General features: G+C 46.7%; 1 protein-coding gene across 2 annotated transcripts in view; it reads left to right on the forward strand.

The window, feature by feature from the left end:
* Positions 1 to 16561, forward strand: part of TNKS (tankyrase) — a 186571-nt gene that overhangs the window by 7840 nt on the left and 162170 nt on the right. For both annotated transcript variants that reach the window (XM_066574526.1, XM_066574527.1), the window contains exon 2: positions 11577 to 11801. In XM_066574526.1, coding sequence (XP_066430623.1) covers positions 11577 to 11801 — 225 coding nt within the window. The remainder of the gene's footprint in view (positions 1 to 11576; positions 11802 to 16561) is intronic.

Consider the following 16561-nt stretch of genomic DNA (forward strand, 5'->3'; position numbering starts at 1 on the left):
AAAAACAGAAGAAAACAGGTCTAGAAAAAAGCAACAACACAAGCGCAGTGGTGTCAGTCCAACACAAGCGCAGTGGTGTCAGTCCAACACAAGCGCAGTGGTGTCAGTCCAACACAAGCGCAGTGGTGTCAGTCCAAAACAAGAGCAGAGGTTCGCTTTGGAATGGCAGCGGAGGTGGTGGTACGTCTGCATGCACAGCGAGGTGAAGGCTTGTGGAGGTCGGCTGGTGTCAAGAAGGGAAGCAAGGAAGCTCCTTCTCTCCAAGATAAATATCCGGACAGACTGACCTGCAGGCAGTATGGGGATTGCAGAGGACTGGGTTAAAGGTATTTTCTTTGAAGCCTCCTTCAGACTGTTTGGGGCATCTGGAAGACTAATTGTCCAGAGAAGAAAAGGTGAGGGCTGCCAGGATTCCTGCGTGAGGCCAACAGTAAAGCATCCTGAGAACATTCATGTGTTGGGTTGCTTTTCATCCAAGGGTACGGGATCACTTACAATTTTGTGCAAGAACACTTCCAGAAGAGCAACTTCTCTTGACCATTCAGAAGCAGTTTGGTGACGAGCAATGCTTTGTCCAGCATGATGGAGCACCATGTCACAAGGCAAAAGTAATAACTAAGTGGCCCACTGAACAAAACCTTGACATTTTGGGTCTATGGCCATGAAACTCCCCAGATGTCGATCCCATTGAGAAGTTGTGGTCAATCCTCATAAAGCAGATGGATTAGTCAAGAATGGGCTGTCATCAGGCAGGATATGACCGAACAGCTGATATCCAGCATGCCAGGGCAAATTGAAAAAATGGGGTCAACACTGTAAAGATTTGAGTCATTGCCTAAACTTGATGTATTTGTCAATAATTTAAAAAAATTTCTGCAATGCTTATAATTGTACTTCAGTAACCAGAGAAACATCTGACTGAAAGATCTAAAAACACTGAAGCGGCAAACTGTGAAAACTAAAATGTGCGCGAGTCTCAAAACTTTTGGTCACAACTGTATGTCATGTTAAGAAAATGTCGATCTAGGAGCTTTAAATCCTATGCAGTGTTTCTCAGTAGCAGGACATGGATTGGGTAATTCTTTGTATACAGCGGCTATTGTCTAGATGTTCATCTCCGAAAGTTCCTCGCTAGTTTTCCCCTATGGAGCATTATTCTATATAGAGCAGCTCTGGAACCGTTCCCTTAACTTCTCCTAACCATTCCTCATTGACAGAGCCTACCCGTTTCGCCTCTAGTAGTCCATCTCTTCATGGAGCTAAATAGCATGGTGGTGTGCCGGTCGCCGTCTGTGATACTCGCGGGGTTCGCTCAGCGCACAGTTGCGAGTGTCCTCTGGTCCAGAACGTCTGATTTCAGATTACAATGGCCTAAGATCCCAGAACTTGCATGTTTTATCAGATCTACATATAGTTCAATAGAAACATAATATCCACTTGAACGCAACACATAACTACTTCCAACGATCATTAATAGAGAGCAACTCCATTATATAGTAAATTACTGAGTTCAAAAGAGACTAATCCATTTATAAGGGACACTGAAAACTCATGTTTTCATTGAGGGGGTATATGGGCAGCTCCGGCTGTCAGTGGCAGAATACATCGGGGTCGGAGCAGTAGCCGCTTCTCCAACCGTGTGTACTGGCTTGGACTTGTAATTGCAGGCACAGCGCTCAATGAAATTGATGGGAGCTGTGCCTGTAGCTGCAGGCTGAGGTACCATTGATTTATAATGAGCTGTGCCTGCAATTATGAGTGCCGGCCACTGCAGAGGTCAGAGCAGGAACTTCTGTTCCGTAGCCCGGCACTGACAGCAGCCGTTGGCTAGAAAACCCCTTTAAGGCCTCATGTCCACTGGCAGGTCGGATTCCGCGCACTGAATCCAGCCCATGACCGCAGCGGGAGACCATGCTTACCTGGGCGTGCAGGTGGCGGCATCTGTGCAGATCCCTCTTCTGGGTTATCTGTACTGTGGATGGTCCGCACAGCTCGCCAGATTTTTTTCTTCTTCAAATCTGCTTTTCCTGTGGAACCCGCCGCCCGTTCGTGATGTCTTTCGCAGATGGGCTGCGGGTCCAACGGCTTCCATTGACTTCAATGGAAGTCGTCTTTTCGGAATCCACACTGAAGTTGAGCATGCTGCGATTTGTTTTCCGGACCAAAAGATCCACAAACCAAATCCGCATGCTTTAATTTAGTTGCGGACGCCCATGTTTCCCTATGTACCCCATGCGGATTCTGCAATTCAAATCTGCCCGTGGACATTGGGCGTAAGTCCATTAGGGGTCAGTGATTGTATCCTGTAACTGTATTGCTTAATATATCATTAACACGATCCTCTTATTGTGCGTCCGTTTTCCCGGTGTAATCCATAGGGATTTAGTGAGATTTACCACTTTGTTTAGTTTAAAACATCTTTTTATTTTAACCATCCGGCTGTTACAGCTCTCGCTCCTTTTCAAAGCCTCTATAGACTCCCATGGCGGGTAGAAGGTATTGGAGGGGATGTGAAGTGGCTTTGAACTAGTTTATATCTAACACTGGCAAAATCCATAGAGGAGTTTAAAAGGAGACTTGATGTCTTTCTGGAGAGGAAGGATATTATAAGATATAAATCTAAGATTATTTGGTAATCCGGGTATACAGGCAGGTAGGAACTATTAGGGGTTGATCCAGGGAACAGTCTGATTGCCATTAGGGAGTCGGGAAGGAATTTTTTCCCCAAAAGGGCTAATTGGCTTCTGCCTTTTGGTTTTTTTTGCCTTCCTCTGGATCAACAAAACAGGAGGATAAACAGGCTGAACTAGATGGACATTGTCTTCATTTGGCCTTACAAACTATGTTACTAATTTTTTCAAATTGCAACATTTTTTCCAAAATTTTTCTCACTTTGCTAGAAGTCTTTAAACAAGGTCTTACGATTTGATTACAATGTTGGATCTTCTCTTTCCTATTTCTTCGTGACTAGGGGTTCATAGTAGCATAGTAACATAGTATGTTAGGCTGAAATGAAGATAATGTCCATCTAGTTCAGCCTATTTCACCCCCTTATTGATCCAGAGGAATGCAAAAAACCCCAAGAGGCAGAAGCTAATTAGCCCACTCGTGGAAAAAATTCCTTCCCAACTCCATAATGGCAATCAGAATAATCCCTGGATCAACCTTTGATAGTTCCTACCTAAATGTAAGACCCAGAACAACAACCCAGCTGATCACCTAATGTCTATATCCTGTAATATCCTTCGGCTCGAGAAAGACGTCTAGTCCCCTCTTAAACCCAATGGATTTTGCCATCACCACGTCCTCAGGCAGAGAGTTCCACAGTCTCACTGCTCTTAAAGGGGTTGTCCCGCCCCCCCGTTTGGCGCGAGACAACCCCGATGCAGGGGTTAAAAAAAACAAACCGGAGAGTGCTTACCTGAATCCCGGCGGTCCGGCGTCTTCATACTCACCTGCTGAAGATGGCCGCCGGGGTCTGCTCCCTCCGTGGACCGCAGCTCTTCTGTGCGGTCCATTGCCGATTCCAGCCTCCTGATTGGCTGGAATCGGCACGTGACGGGGCGGAGCTACACGGAGCCGGCATTCTGCACGAGCGGCCCCATTGAAGACAGCAGAAGACCCGGACTGCGCAAGCGCGGCTAATTTGGCCATCGGAGGGCGAAAATTAGTCGGCACCATGGAGACGAGGACGCCAGCAACGGAGCAGGTAAGTAAAAAACTTTTTATAACTTCTGTATGGCTCATAATTAATGCACAATGTACATTACAAAGTGCATTAATATGGCCATATAGAAGTGTATAGACCCACTTGCTGCCGCGGGACAACCCCTTTAAAGTAAAGAATTCTCTTCTGTGTTTGTGATGAAATCTGCTTTCCTCTAGACGTAGCGGATGTCCTCTTGTTGCGGTCCTGGGTATAAACAGATCCTGGGAGAGATCCTTGTATCGTCCCCTCATGTATTTATACATCGGTATTTGATCTTAGCCGTCTCTTTTTCTAGGGTGAATAATCCCAATTTGGATAGCCTCTCTGGGTACTCCAGTCCCTTCATTCCATTTATTAATTTAGTCGCCCTTCTTTAAACCCCCTCAAGCACTGCAACATCTTTCCTGAGCACCGGTGTCCAGAACTGTACACAGTATTCCATGTGAGGCCTGACAAGTGCCTTATATAGTGGGAGGATAATGTTCTCATCCTTCGCCCCTATACCTCTTTTAATGCATCCCAAAACTTTATTAGATTTTGCAGCAGCTGACTGGCATTGATTACTCCAGTTTAGTCTACAATCCACTAGTACCCCCGGTCTTTTTCCATCTCACTTTTCCCTAGCAGTACCCCATTTAGTGTATATTGGTGACATCCATTTCTCCTGCCCGTGTGCATAGCCTTACATTTATCAACATTAAACTTCATGTGCCATCTTTTAACCCAAGCCCTCAGTTTATCTAGGTCTTTTTATAGCCGTACGTTGCCATCCGTTGGATTAATTATCTTGTATAATTTTGTATCATCAGCAAATATTGATTGTTTTACTGTGTAGTCTCTCATTGATAAATATATTTAACATAATTGGGCCTAGCACTGAGCCCTGTGGCACCCCGCTACCCACGGTGGCCCAATCAGAGTGCAAACCATTTATTACCACCTTCTGCTTTCTATCTCTGAGCCAGTTCTTTACCCAGACACACATTTTCACCCGGTCGAGGCTGTCTCATTTTATATATCAGCCTATTATGTGGCACGGTGTCAAATGCTTTAGAGAAGTCCAGATATACGAGATCAATAGACTCTCCCAGGTCCAGCCTAGAGCTTACTTCATCGTAGAAGCTGATCAGATTGGTCTGACATGATCGACCCCCTCATTAACCCATGCTGATGAGGGGTTATACTGTACTTCTTGAGGTATTCTAGGATGGCGTCTCTCAGAAACCCCTTGAATATTTTTCCAATTATTGCAGTGAGACTTACCGGCCTGTAGTTACCAGGCTCTCTTTTGGACCCCTTTTTGTATACTGGAACCACATGGGCAATGCGCCAATCCAATGGTACAACCCCAGTCTAGACCGCTATTTCTTATATTTATAGACACTATCACATCACTTAGTTCCCTTAGAACCCTTGGGTGTATTCCATCTGGGCCCGGCGATTTAATTATTGTTTATTTTTTTTAATCTTCTTTAACCAGCTCTGTACTTTTTCTTGTGTTATGCAATATTTAGCAGGGGGGGGGGGGGGGGTTGTTTTATTCCCCTGCATCTTGTGTGACATTTCCTTTTTCATTTGTGAATACACTTGAAAAGAAACCATTTAATAGGTTTGCCTTCCCCTATCGTCTTCTATGATTTCTTCTGCGTTATTTGTTAAAAGGGGCAATTCAGTGCAAATCCTTTTGCTGTTAATATAATTGAATAGTTTAGGGTTATTTTTGCTTTCTTTGGTGATCAGTCTTTCTGCCTCCTCCTTAGCAATTTTGATCTTTCCTTTACATATTTTGTTTTTTTCCCGTTTTTTTTTAGCTCTTCTTCGCTGTCTTCTTGTTTTAGTAGTTTACACGCTATCTTTTTTTTCAGTTATTGCTCCCCTTACAGTCTTGTCGAGTTACATTGGTTTCCTTCTACTTGTGGTTCTTTATTTAAAGGGTATGAACTGCTTACATGAGGTCATTAGGATCCTCTTAATCTTTTCCCATTTGTCCTCTGTACTGATATTTTTGAGGATGTTGTCCCAATTAATGTTACCGATAGTAGTTCTAAGCTGATCAAATTTTGCTTTACTAAAGTCTAGTTTGTTTGTCGCTCCCTGATAAGGCTTCTTATTGAATGACAGCTGGAAATTAATTATATTGTGGTCACTATTTCTCAAGTGCCCCTCAACCTGTACCCCCATTATTCGGTCCGGTTTGTTAGTACGAAGTCCAGAGTGGCCCTCCCTATAGTTGGCTCTCGCACAAGTTGGACAAGGTAGTTATCTTTCATTGTTCTCAAGAACTTATCACCCTTGTGAGATTTGCAGGTTTCGTCTTCCCATGTTATAGCCAGATAATTAAACTCCCCCATAATAATTACTTCATTGCAGTTTGACACCTCTTCTTTTTGCCTTAATAAGATTTCAGTTTCTTCTGTTGCTTTTGATGGCCTATAGAAAACCTCTATCAGTATTTTACTTTTTTCTTCCTGTATTTCTACCCACAGAGATTCCACATGTTTATCTCCTGCCCCTATATCCTCCCGTAGCCTCGGCATTAAGTACGATTTAACATACATACATACCACTCCCCCTTTCTGTTCCTCATGGTCTCTTCTGAAGAGATTGTAACCCTGTAAATTCACAGCCGAATTGCACTTATCAAGCCATGTTTCCGTTATTCCAACTATATTGTAATTTGAATCAGTCATTGTCGCTTCAAGCTCACTCACTTTGCTGATCAGACTTCTTGCATTCGTTGCCATACAATTTATACGGTTGTTTTTGTTCTTTAAATTCATTTTGTTACTAATGGTACTATTGGCTGTTCTGTCAGTTCTAACTGTACTAACCCCACATCCTGCTCGACCCCATTCCCATTACCTGGTCCCAGGTCGCTGTCTACTCCCTTGCTTCTCTTTTTGCCCTCCCTCTCCCCAAGTCCCTAGTTTAAACACTCCTCCAGACTTCTAGCCATCTTCTCACCCAGCAGAGCTGCACCCTCCCCACTGAGATGCAGCCCGTCCCTATGGTAGAGCCTGTAGCCGAAAGCAAAGTCAGTCCAGTCCTCCAGGAACCCAAACCTTTCTAGTGTGGCTTTTGGTGCAGGTGGTATTTCCGAAAAAAACTACCCTGGAGGTCCTTGCCCTAAGCTTGGATCCTAGGTCCTTGAAATAATTTTTTAGGGCCCTCCATTGACCTGTAATTTGTTTATTGGTGCCAACGTGCACCATGACCGCTAGATCCTCACCAGCCCCTCCCAGTAATCTGTAAATCCGATCCGCGATGTGTCAGACTCGAGCTCCAGGAAGACAACACACTGTTCAACGATCCCAGTCTTGATGGCAGATTGCCCTATCTGTCCCCCTTATAATTAAGTCCCCCACCACTAGAATCTGTCTAGCCTGCCCTACGCTCCCCATCCCGATCTCACTGGAGCAGTCATCTCCCTGGTGTTCAGAGGGAATGTTGTTCTGCAGCAGTGCTGGCTCTGTAATGGCATCCCCCTCATCTGCAAATGTTGCAAACTTGTTGGGTTGTGCCAGTTCAGGACTAGCCTTCCTGGTTCTCTTCCCTCTACCCCTCCTTCTGTCACCCAGCTAGCTGCCTGCTCTTCCGTACTACCGTCCGCCCCCGCCTCTACCCCAGTGAGTGTCGGCTCAGTGAGCAGCAAACTTTTCCATGATGTAAATGGATCTCAGTGTTGCCAGTTGCTCATTTAGATCCAGGATTTGGGCTTCCAAATGTGCAACGAGCACGCATCTTGCGCAACAGTATGCACCCTCGATTGGCTGATCAAGGACCGCATACATTGCACAAGTAGCACACTGGATGACATTGCGAGGCATGGAGCTCATCCTAATGGGGATCTACTATTTACTTATGGAAGTAGTGAAGATAGATGAGATCACACTCCAAACTCTCCTCTACGTTCCCTTGCTCCCGCTCTCTGCTCCCCGGGCTCCCGCTGACGTCACTTCCGGCATATCCCTTCCGCAGCACACCAGCAATCATTCAGTTTCTTTATCTAATATTGTTTTAAAGGCATCCCTAAGCACCGTCTGGGTATCCGCTCTCCCAAAATGTTATCCTCGGATCATTCACCCACACAGTGAAGTCTTTCGTCCGTTTTGTACCCTTTATGAGAGCATATGGATGGGACCTCTCCCTCCTCAAGAAACTAACTGAAGCGATTTAGCTTTCAACATGTCGGTCTGGTCTTCACTACTTCTTATCATCTGAACATTAAGGAATGCCAAAGATTGACTGTAAATCCCAGACCCACTCGATTTAACGTTAAGATCTTCAACAAACTGAGTGACTTGGGGCCTGACCAGAAGAAGAAAGTATCCTGAGTTATAGCCATACCCTTTTTTTTTATTCTGCCACCTACTATTGGCCTCCCACCGGAGGTGTACATTGGTGTACCGGGGGCACATGGGCTGTCAATCGCAGTGCCACTTAGCTGGTAGTAGTATTGGCCATCCAGCACAAATTCATTACAGCATTTAATATGTGACCCCCTTTCGCTGGGGAATTCTGTTACTGCCTTTAATCCGGTTGTATTCACATTCTCATCCATCTGGATTCCCTGAAATCTCAGTAATAGGTCTGACGTGTCTCGTGTGTATGAAGGGAATCGAAGTGCAGATGGGGGTAAGATAAAGTCAGTATAATTAATTGCCTATATTTTGATTGATACTAAGAATGCTTGAATTAATTGGGCTGCCTGTAAGTTACCCCTTATGGATTGTGACCAAGCAAAAAAGGCTTTCACCCTAGGAAATAATAGTAATGGATATGCATACTGGCGTAAGTATAGGAGATGCGGTTGCACCCGGGCCCAGGAGCCTTAGGGGGCCTATAAGGCCTCTCTTCTCCATATTGGGAGCCCAGTACTATGAATACAGCATTATCGTTGGGGGCCTTGTTACAGGTTTTGCATTGGGGCCCAGGAGCTTCAAGTTGCACCTCTCCATTAAGGGGATAAGAAGTTGGGGGGGGGGGGGGGGGGCAGATACAGTTTTGCTCTCAGGCCCATGAGCCTTTAGCTACACCCCTGGATATTCATACATAGTTCCATCATTCAGGGCTCTTACTAGTATATACGTCAATTCATTTATAAGTATTTTAGTGGGGTTCACTTAGTTTCTCCTTTCGATCATCTGACTGCGTCTTTGGTATGCACTAATGAAGTTTAAATAAAAGTTTTAGACTCCAATGGACTACATTTTTATTGAAATAAAAGTGCTGTTTTACCTTTTTAAGCAGTTTGTAAGTTAGATACATAGAGGTCAGACAGCAGGTAGTTACATCACATAGGAAATACACTTTTAACAAAAAAAAATAGTTATACCCTTCTCTCTACTTGGTAAACAGTATGTGGAGACGCAAGGTGTTTGTAGACACCTAAAATTAAACATTGAACCCCTTAAACTTAAAGGGGTTGTCTCGCGGCAGCAAGTGGGGTTATACACTTCTGTATGGCCATATTAATGCACTTTGTAATATACATCGTGCATTAAATATGAGCCATACAGAAGTTATTCACTTACCTTCCCTGCGCTGGCGTCCCCGTCTCCATGGCTCCGTCTAACTTCAACGTCTAATCGCCCGATTACTTCATTACTTCATTCGTTTGATTATGAGTCGCTGCGCAGTTGGCACATCAACCTTACACACAATTATCCTCGGTAATATTTTTCTTATAACCAACCTCAACGATGTGAAAGGGGATAACAACCTGATGGATGGCCTGATAAAGTTCCAGGGTGTCAATGGAGATGATGAGGACTCAGCCCTGGATCTTCCTAAGGACCTGTTAGGACGCATCCGGTTTCCTTAGGCGTTACCCAATTAACGAGGGCAGGTCTGTGATATTTTCATCACATTAAGCTTCTGATGTTCTGTCCGTACGGCCAGAGAAACGCGTCAAGAATTCTAAATATCTGAGCATTTTAATTCTAAAATTGGATTATTGAGAGCTCTGTCATTCTTACCAGAGCATCCCAATATCATACTTTGGAGCATTAAAGCTCTTTTTGAGCATCCAATATATCTACATACTGTTGGAACATCAATCCAATAGTTTTGTAATGTGCAGTTCAGTCTGTACGCCTCTGTGGGTCTGGTATACTTGTCCTCTGTACCCTTCCGTGGGACTGGTTCATCCGTCCTCTGTACCCTTCCGTGGGACTGGTTCATCCGTCCTCTGTACCCTTCCGTGGGACTGGTTCATCCGTCCTCTGTACCCTTCCGTGGGACTGGTTCATCCGTCCTCTGTACCCTTCCGTGGGACTGGTTCATCCGTCCCCTGTACCCTTCCGTGGGACTGGGTCACCCGTCCCCTGTACCCTTCCGTGGGACTGGGTCACCCGTCCCCTGTACCCTTCCGTGGGACTGGGTCACCCGTCCCCTGTACCCTTCCGTGGGACTGGGTCACCCGTCCCCTGTACCCTTCCGTGGGACTGGGTCATCCGTCCCCTGTACCCTTCCGTGGGACTGGGTCATCCGTCCCCTGTACCCTTCCGTGGGACTGGTTCACCCGTCCCCTGTACCCTTCCGTGGGACTGGGTCACCCGTCCCCTGTACCCTTCCGTGGGACTGGGTCACCCGTCCCCTGTACCCTTCCGTGGGACTGGGTCACCCGTCCCCTGTACCCTTCCGTGGGACTGGGTCACCCGTCCCCTGTACCCTTCCGTGGGACTGGGTCACCCGTCCCCTGTACCCTTCCGTGGGACTGGGTCACCCGTCCCCTGTACCCTTCCGTGGGACTGGGTCACCCGTCCCCTGTACCCTTCCGTGGGACTGGGTCACCCGTCCCCTGTACCCTTCCGTGGGACTGGGTCACCCGTCCCCTGTACCCTTCCGTGGGACTGGGTCACCCGTCCCCTGTACCCTTCCGTGGGACTGGGTCACCCGTCCCCTGTACCCTTCCGTGGGACTGGGTCACCCGTCCCCTGTACCCTTCCGTGGGACTGGGTCACCCGTCCCCTGTACCCTTCCGTGGGACTGGGTCACCCGTCCCCTGTACCCTTCCGTGGGACTGGGTCACCCGTCCCCTGTACCCTTCCGTGGGACTGGGTCACCCGTCCCCTGTACCCTTCCGTGGGACTGGGTCACCCGTCCCCTGTACCCTTCCGTGGGACTGGGTCACCCGTCCCCTGTACCCTTCCGTGGGACTGGGTCACCCGTCCCCTGTACCCTTCCGTGGGACTGGGTCACCCGTCCCCTGTACCCCACTGTGTGCCCTTGCTGTACATCGCTGCGGAACACTGTACAACGCTCCCATTCATTTCAATGGGGCTGCTCGCACAACGCTACACTTTTGACAGTGATGTATGTTCTATTTTTCGCCGTTTCCAGCCCTGCGCTGCGCAGTGTCAGCTGGCTTTGCCAATCAGAGTTGCTGCTCGATGCACCAATCACTCTTGCTGGAGATGGGGATTTCAATATACCCTATCTAGGTGTATTGATTTATTTTTTTTACCAGCATCCTTGGCTGCGTTTTCAGTTGTGGTGAAAACGCAGCCAAAATGTTGTCAGAAATGCATGACAGCGCTGCTGGAACCGGAGTAGATGCAGCGCTGAAAAAAACTTGCGTTTCTGCAAACACCTGTGTGAGGGAGGCCTGACCCTGCTGCACCGCACATCAACATCACCATAGAAAACCATGACTACTGAACCTACGGCGGCTCCGGCCGCGTCCTGACTGCACTGTGGTGTCTTTTACCCTTACAGGGTGCTGGTGGGGGTAGAAGGTTTGGATATTGGCGTTTTGTATGTATTCTCCCTTTTTGCTAAATCCTGTAAAGAAATGTTTTTAACTAACACAAGCAGAATAATTATAGGGTTAATCTTATATAAAATGGTCTTTTTATTCTTCTAGGGTTTGGAAGAAAAGACGTTGTGGAACATCTGCTGCAGACGGGAGCGAATGTTCACGCTAGAGATGATGGCGGTCTTATTCCCCTCCACAATGCTTGTTCCTTCGGTCATGCTGAGGTTGTGACTCTTCTGCTTTGCCAGGGTGCGGACCCCAACGCCAGAGACAACTGGAACTATACCCCTCTACACGAAGCAGCAATTAAAGGAAAGATCGATGTTTGCATAGGTGAGTGCACTCTGCGAGGGAGGTGGTCTTCGCGGTAACTGTGTTACATTACCATGCCAGGTTTCCCTTATGGCCCCTCGACACGTAATAATTTGTTCAAACGAACACAAATGGGTGATAATCGTTATGTCTAAACGCAAAGCCGCCGAGCGCTATTCGTTTACTTTTAGACTGTCGCTCAGTTTTAGCCGGCCTAAAAATCATCGCTGGTTCACTAACTTTTCGCTGCCGATCGCGTACTAATTTCACATATAATGTGAAGCGCTGAGCGAGAAGTTAGCGATACTCAGCGATGTTCTACACGAGCGCGAACTACTGGTGGTGACGTCACTCAGGTGTGACCTCATTTATCTGACAGTGTAAAGGGGGCATTAAGTGGGAACACTTGCAGACCTGCGTGATAAAGTGGAACGTGTCTCGCTGTGCTGAAATATATGAAGGATGGGATCTGGTTGCTAATGGCAACCAGCTGTTGTGTTTCTCTTTTTTTCTTAGGTTTTTATATACTGAATTATATAATTAGTTTAGGAGATCATGAGGGTTCCTGTAGACGGTGCGTTCCGGATACAGGTAGCGCATGCTTGTTATCACTAGTGGGCCTAGCTGTACCTGCCATTAATAATAATAGCAAGTACTGATGCAGTCTGTTAACGAAGCTTATTTTAGGGCTAATTATCTGTGGCCTGTGTCTGGGTACACAGAGGACCGAAATGCTGCAGCAAAATCCGCACAAATTAGTGCCGATTTTGCTTTTGATTTCACTCCCTTATGTGAAGAGGTAGAATCTGCACTGAAAAGCCGCAGCCCATGGCGCCTGCAGACGGGCGGGTGGATACGGCTGCGAGGATTCTTGCCGCGGGACCTGACCCGAGCGCCTGCAGGGACCAGCGCGTACTCACCCGTGCTCCGGCCGTTTGATGTGCCGGCTTGCCGGGCAGCCAGCGCATGCGCAGATCGGAGCCGGCGGCGGGTGAGTGGCGTTTCGCGGAGCCCCGCACAGAAATAGGACATGCCGCGGTTTGTAAACCGCGGCTGTCTGCATAGCATTGCGTTTGTTACCGCAATCATATGCATGCTTTCAGCAGCGGAAATTCCACGGGGAAATCCCGCCGCGGAATTTCTGCTCGTGTGCAGGCGCCCTAAATTGACACACTGCAGGTGAACTCTGCTGCGCATTTCATGTGGATCGTGTTCCGGATCCTCTTCTTCCTGTGACATTACGTATATTCTCGGCAGTCTCCTTCCTGCAGGTCAGTGTACCCGGTCACTAGTAACGTAGCGTTCACTGCCTACCAGGGAATGCCGAGCTATTACCGGGACTGTGCATGCGCACTGTGTCTCTGCAATAGTATATAAACACTCGTGGCGAGACACCACGCATGCGCACTCTTGGCCATAGCTCGGCATTCCCTGCTAGGCAGTGAACGGTACGTCACTAGTGACCGGGTACACTGACCTGCAGGAAGGAGAATGCCGGCTGGAGGTGAGGTGACCCGGGGGACTGAAGGAGCCTGGAAAAGATGCGATAAGAAGACTGACGGGGAGGGATAGGTAAGTATGTAGTCTTTTATTTTCTAATGACAGAACCCCTTAAGTGGCCTCGTTTTTGTACTTAAGGGGTTTTCTGTTACTTTAAATTGCTTCACAGCCATTCTGCACTCCCTTGATGCTGCTGACCAGGACATGTGACTGCTGCAGCCAATCACTGGCTGTAGATATCACTGCTGTGGCTAGTGACCACTTCGGGGTACATATAAAGTACTAGATAACTTGTATTACTTTTCGGGTGACACGGTAGAGGATCTCATCAATTCTGCACATTCTTTTTATGGTGTTCATCATCCGATTTGATCCGGGTTTGTGTGATTACCACAACACCAAAACTGTTTTTAGGTATTTCCACTTTTGCACAATTGAGAAACGCTTTTTTGGAAAATTTGCTTTTGTCATCACTGCGTTCATAGACCCATAACTTTCTTTTATCCTTCCATTGGCCGAGCTCTGTATTTTAAATTTTTTTTTTACGTGACCAGCTGTAGTTTTTATTGGCACCATTTTAGGGTGCATATGACTTTTTTTAAAAATCTCCTTTGTATTTTTACATTTTTTGGTAGAGAAAATGAACAAAAAAACATTTGGCTTTTTTTTTTTTTTTTTTTTAACCCTTTATACTGTTTTCTGTGCAGGATTTATACTGTGTTCAATTTATTGCATGGGTCATTAAGGGTGCTGTGATGGCAAAAAACAAAACGAAATCAAAGGGGTGCAAAAAGTGTTTTTTTTGTTTTTTTTTGCTTGGACTCTTCTTCGAACATTTATTTGTTTCCGTTTTTCTATGTTCCTGTAAGGCTGGGTTCACACGGGGCGTATTCCCACCGGAAATCCCGCGGTTTGGTCGCAGCAAAAACCGCGAGACTTCCGCCGGGAGAACCGCTGCAGAAAAACCCGCAGCGGCTTTGAAGCGGCCCGGCCGCTCGCTTTTCCGTTGCGGTCGGCGTTCCCATAGAGGAGAGTGCGGCCACGGCGGAAAGAAAAGATAAATAGACATGCTGCGTATTCTGAAACCGCAGCTGCGGCGGCCGCAGCCGCGGTTTCAGCCTGACTTACTGCAGCGGATTGGCCGTCCCGTGTGGACGAGATTTCTGAGAAATCTCGTCCACATGGCTGGCTAATCCTGAGATTAGCGGCCGCGGGCGGATTTGCCGTGGCAAATCCGCCCTGTATGAACCCAGCGTAAGGGACTTGAAGATGGGATCCTGTGATAACTTGGATAATACACTGCTGTGCTTGTATTGGCTTGTAATGATAAAGAGATATGATGATCTGGAGGTCACGCTTAGGCATACGACTGCCGCTCAGTCATGCGACCGCCGTGCGATTGGATAGCGGAGGGTCAATGCCGTGACAGATGGTCACTCCTTCTGTTAACCGCCTGCATTCCATGATCAACGTGGATTGCAGCATCCTAAGTGGTCAATGGCAGGGATTGACCACAAATTTGCCATAGGGATTAAAAAATGTGTTTATAGTTTTCAAAAAGAATTACCAAGGTAGAAAAAGTCAATAAATCACCATTAGTGTGCAATTATATCAGCGTGAGGGAGTCGGTAAAGGAGCAAATAATTTTAAACAGGAATCGCCTGTCAAAACCGTGCAGTCAGTAACTGCATGGTAATGCCGCTGCGGGATAGGCCGTCCATAGTAGATCTGCTACTAGGAACCACTGCTGATCAACTGATCCTTGGACCAACATGCCTGTACACCGAGCTAGTTTCTGCAGGAAGCAGACAGCGCTGTTCCCCCTGCAGTGGTCCAACTTGGTATTACAGGCAAAGTTTCTACTGAAGCGAATAGGAACTTTGTGTGTAATACAAAGCCAGACCAGTGCAGTGGGACCGGAGCTGTCTGATTCCTGTCCAGCAATCTGCTGATCAGTGGGAGTCCTAGTTGGCAGACCCAATGATCTGTATGGATGGCCTTTTCTGAGGCTTGGACAATACTCTTCAGTACACTAGAATTACTAGTCTTTAACCACTTAAGGACACTGATAATCATTCTGATTTTTTCATCTTTGCCCCCTCCCTCCACTTCCAAAAAGTCATAACTCTTATATTTTTCCAACAGCATCGCTGTCTGAGGGTAGTTTATAGCATTTCTTTTACTTACAGGAAATGTGATAAAGCCTTCAAGCACAAATCAGCTTGGCTCAAGAGCGGACTGGCCTCGGCAAAGAGCTGATGGGCAGGGTCTTCGATTCAGCAGGTCATCAATGGCTGAGCGACAGGGACCCATCTGGAGGATAGGTCCTCCTAGAGTCCTTAATGCTCCATGATGTTCAGTTATTTCATGGAGGTTCTGTATGGAGGGTGATCGGTGTTGATCTTGCACCATACAATGCGGGTGCCAGCTGTTTCTTACAGCTGTCACCCACCCGTAACAGCTGCAATCAGAACCGCCGCTGATCGCAGCTGTTAACCCTTTAATTGTCGCAGTCAGTTCTGACAGTGGCATTTAAATGCCCGATTGCAGTCCGGGGATGTGGAATGTCCCTCTGCGATGAGATTACGGTGTGCCGTGCAGTCGCCAGGACAGCTGAGTGCCTTCTGAAAGCCCCCAAGGCTGCCATTGCAGATTGCCCTTTTTCCCCATTTCACTCCACTTAAAATCTTTTTAACGTACATTACATGTTACCGTTGGAAAATACAACTCGTCCAGCTAAAAACAGCAAGCCTTCAGACCGCTACGCTGACGGGTAAATGAGAGTTGGTTTTTTTTTTTAAGTAGGTGGGAAAAATAAAAAATAAAAAAAAGGGGGTGGTCCTTAAGGGGTTAAAGTGTAATTGTCACTTCATACTATTTTTTTTGACATACACAGCAGCAAGTCTAAGAATTTCTGCTCCATATTGAATTCATTTATTCATTATGCTTTTAGTAGAAAAAGCTTCTGGAAATGTTGCCTTTTCCCTATTCAGCTGCGGGGGAAACTTCATATTTAACCAAGTACATAGCTGCTACACATAGCTCTGAACATAAAGCTTTTTTTACCCCTTCCTGCAGCAGCCCTTTTTTGTTGTTTTTTTTTTCACTTCTCTCTCAAAAAGTCATAGCACTTTTTTTTTATGTGACATAACTACATGAGGGCTTGTTAGTTGTGGGACGAGTTGTAGACATGAGGGCTTGTTAGTTGTGGGACCAGTTGTAGACATGAGGGCTCGTTGGTTGTGGGACCAGTTGTAGACATGAGGGCTCGTTGGTTGTGG

Source organism: Eleutherodactylus coqui, chromosome 7 (genome assembly GCF_035609145.1).
Source record: "Eleutherodactylus coqui strain aEleCoq1 chromosome 7, aEleCoq1.hap1, whole genome shotgun sequence".
NCBI lineage: Eukaryota > Metazoa > Chordata > Amphibia > Anura > Eleutherodactylidae > Eleutherodactylus > Eleutherodactylus coqui.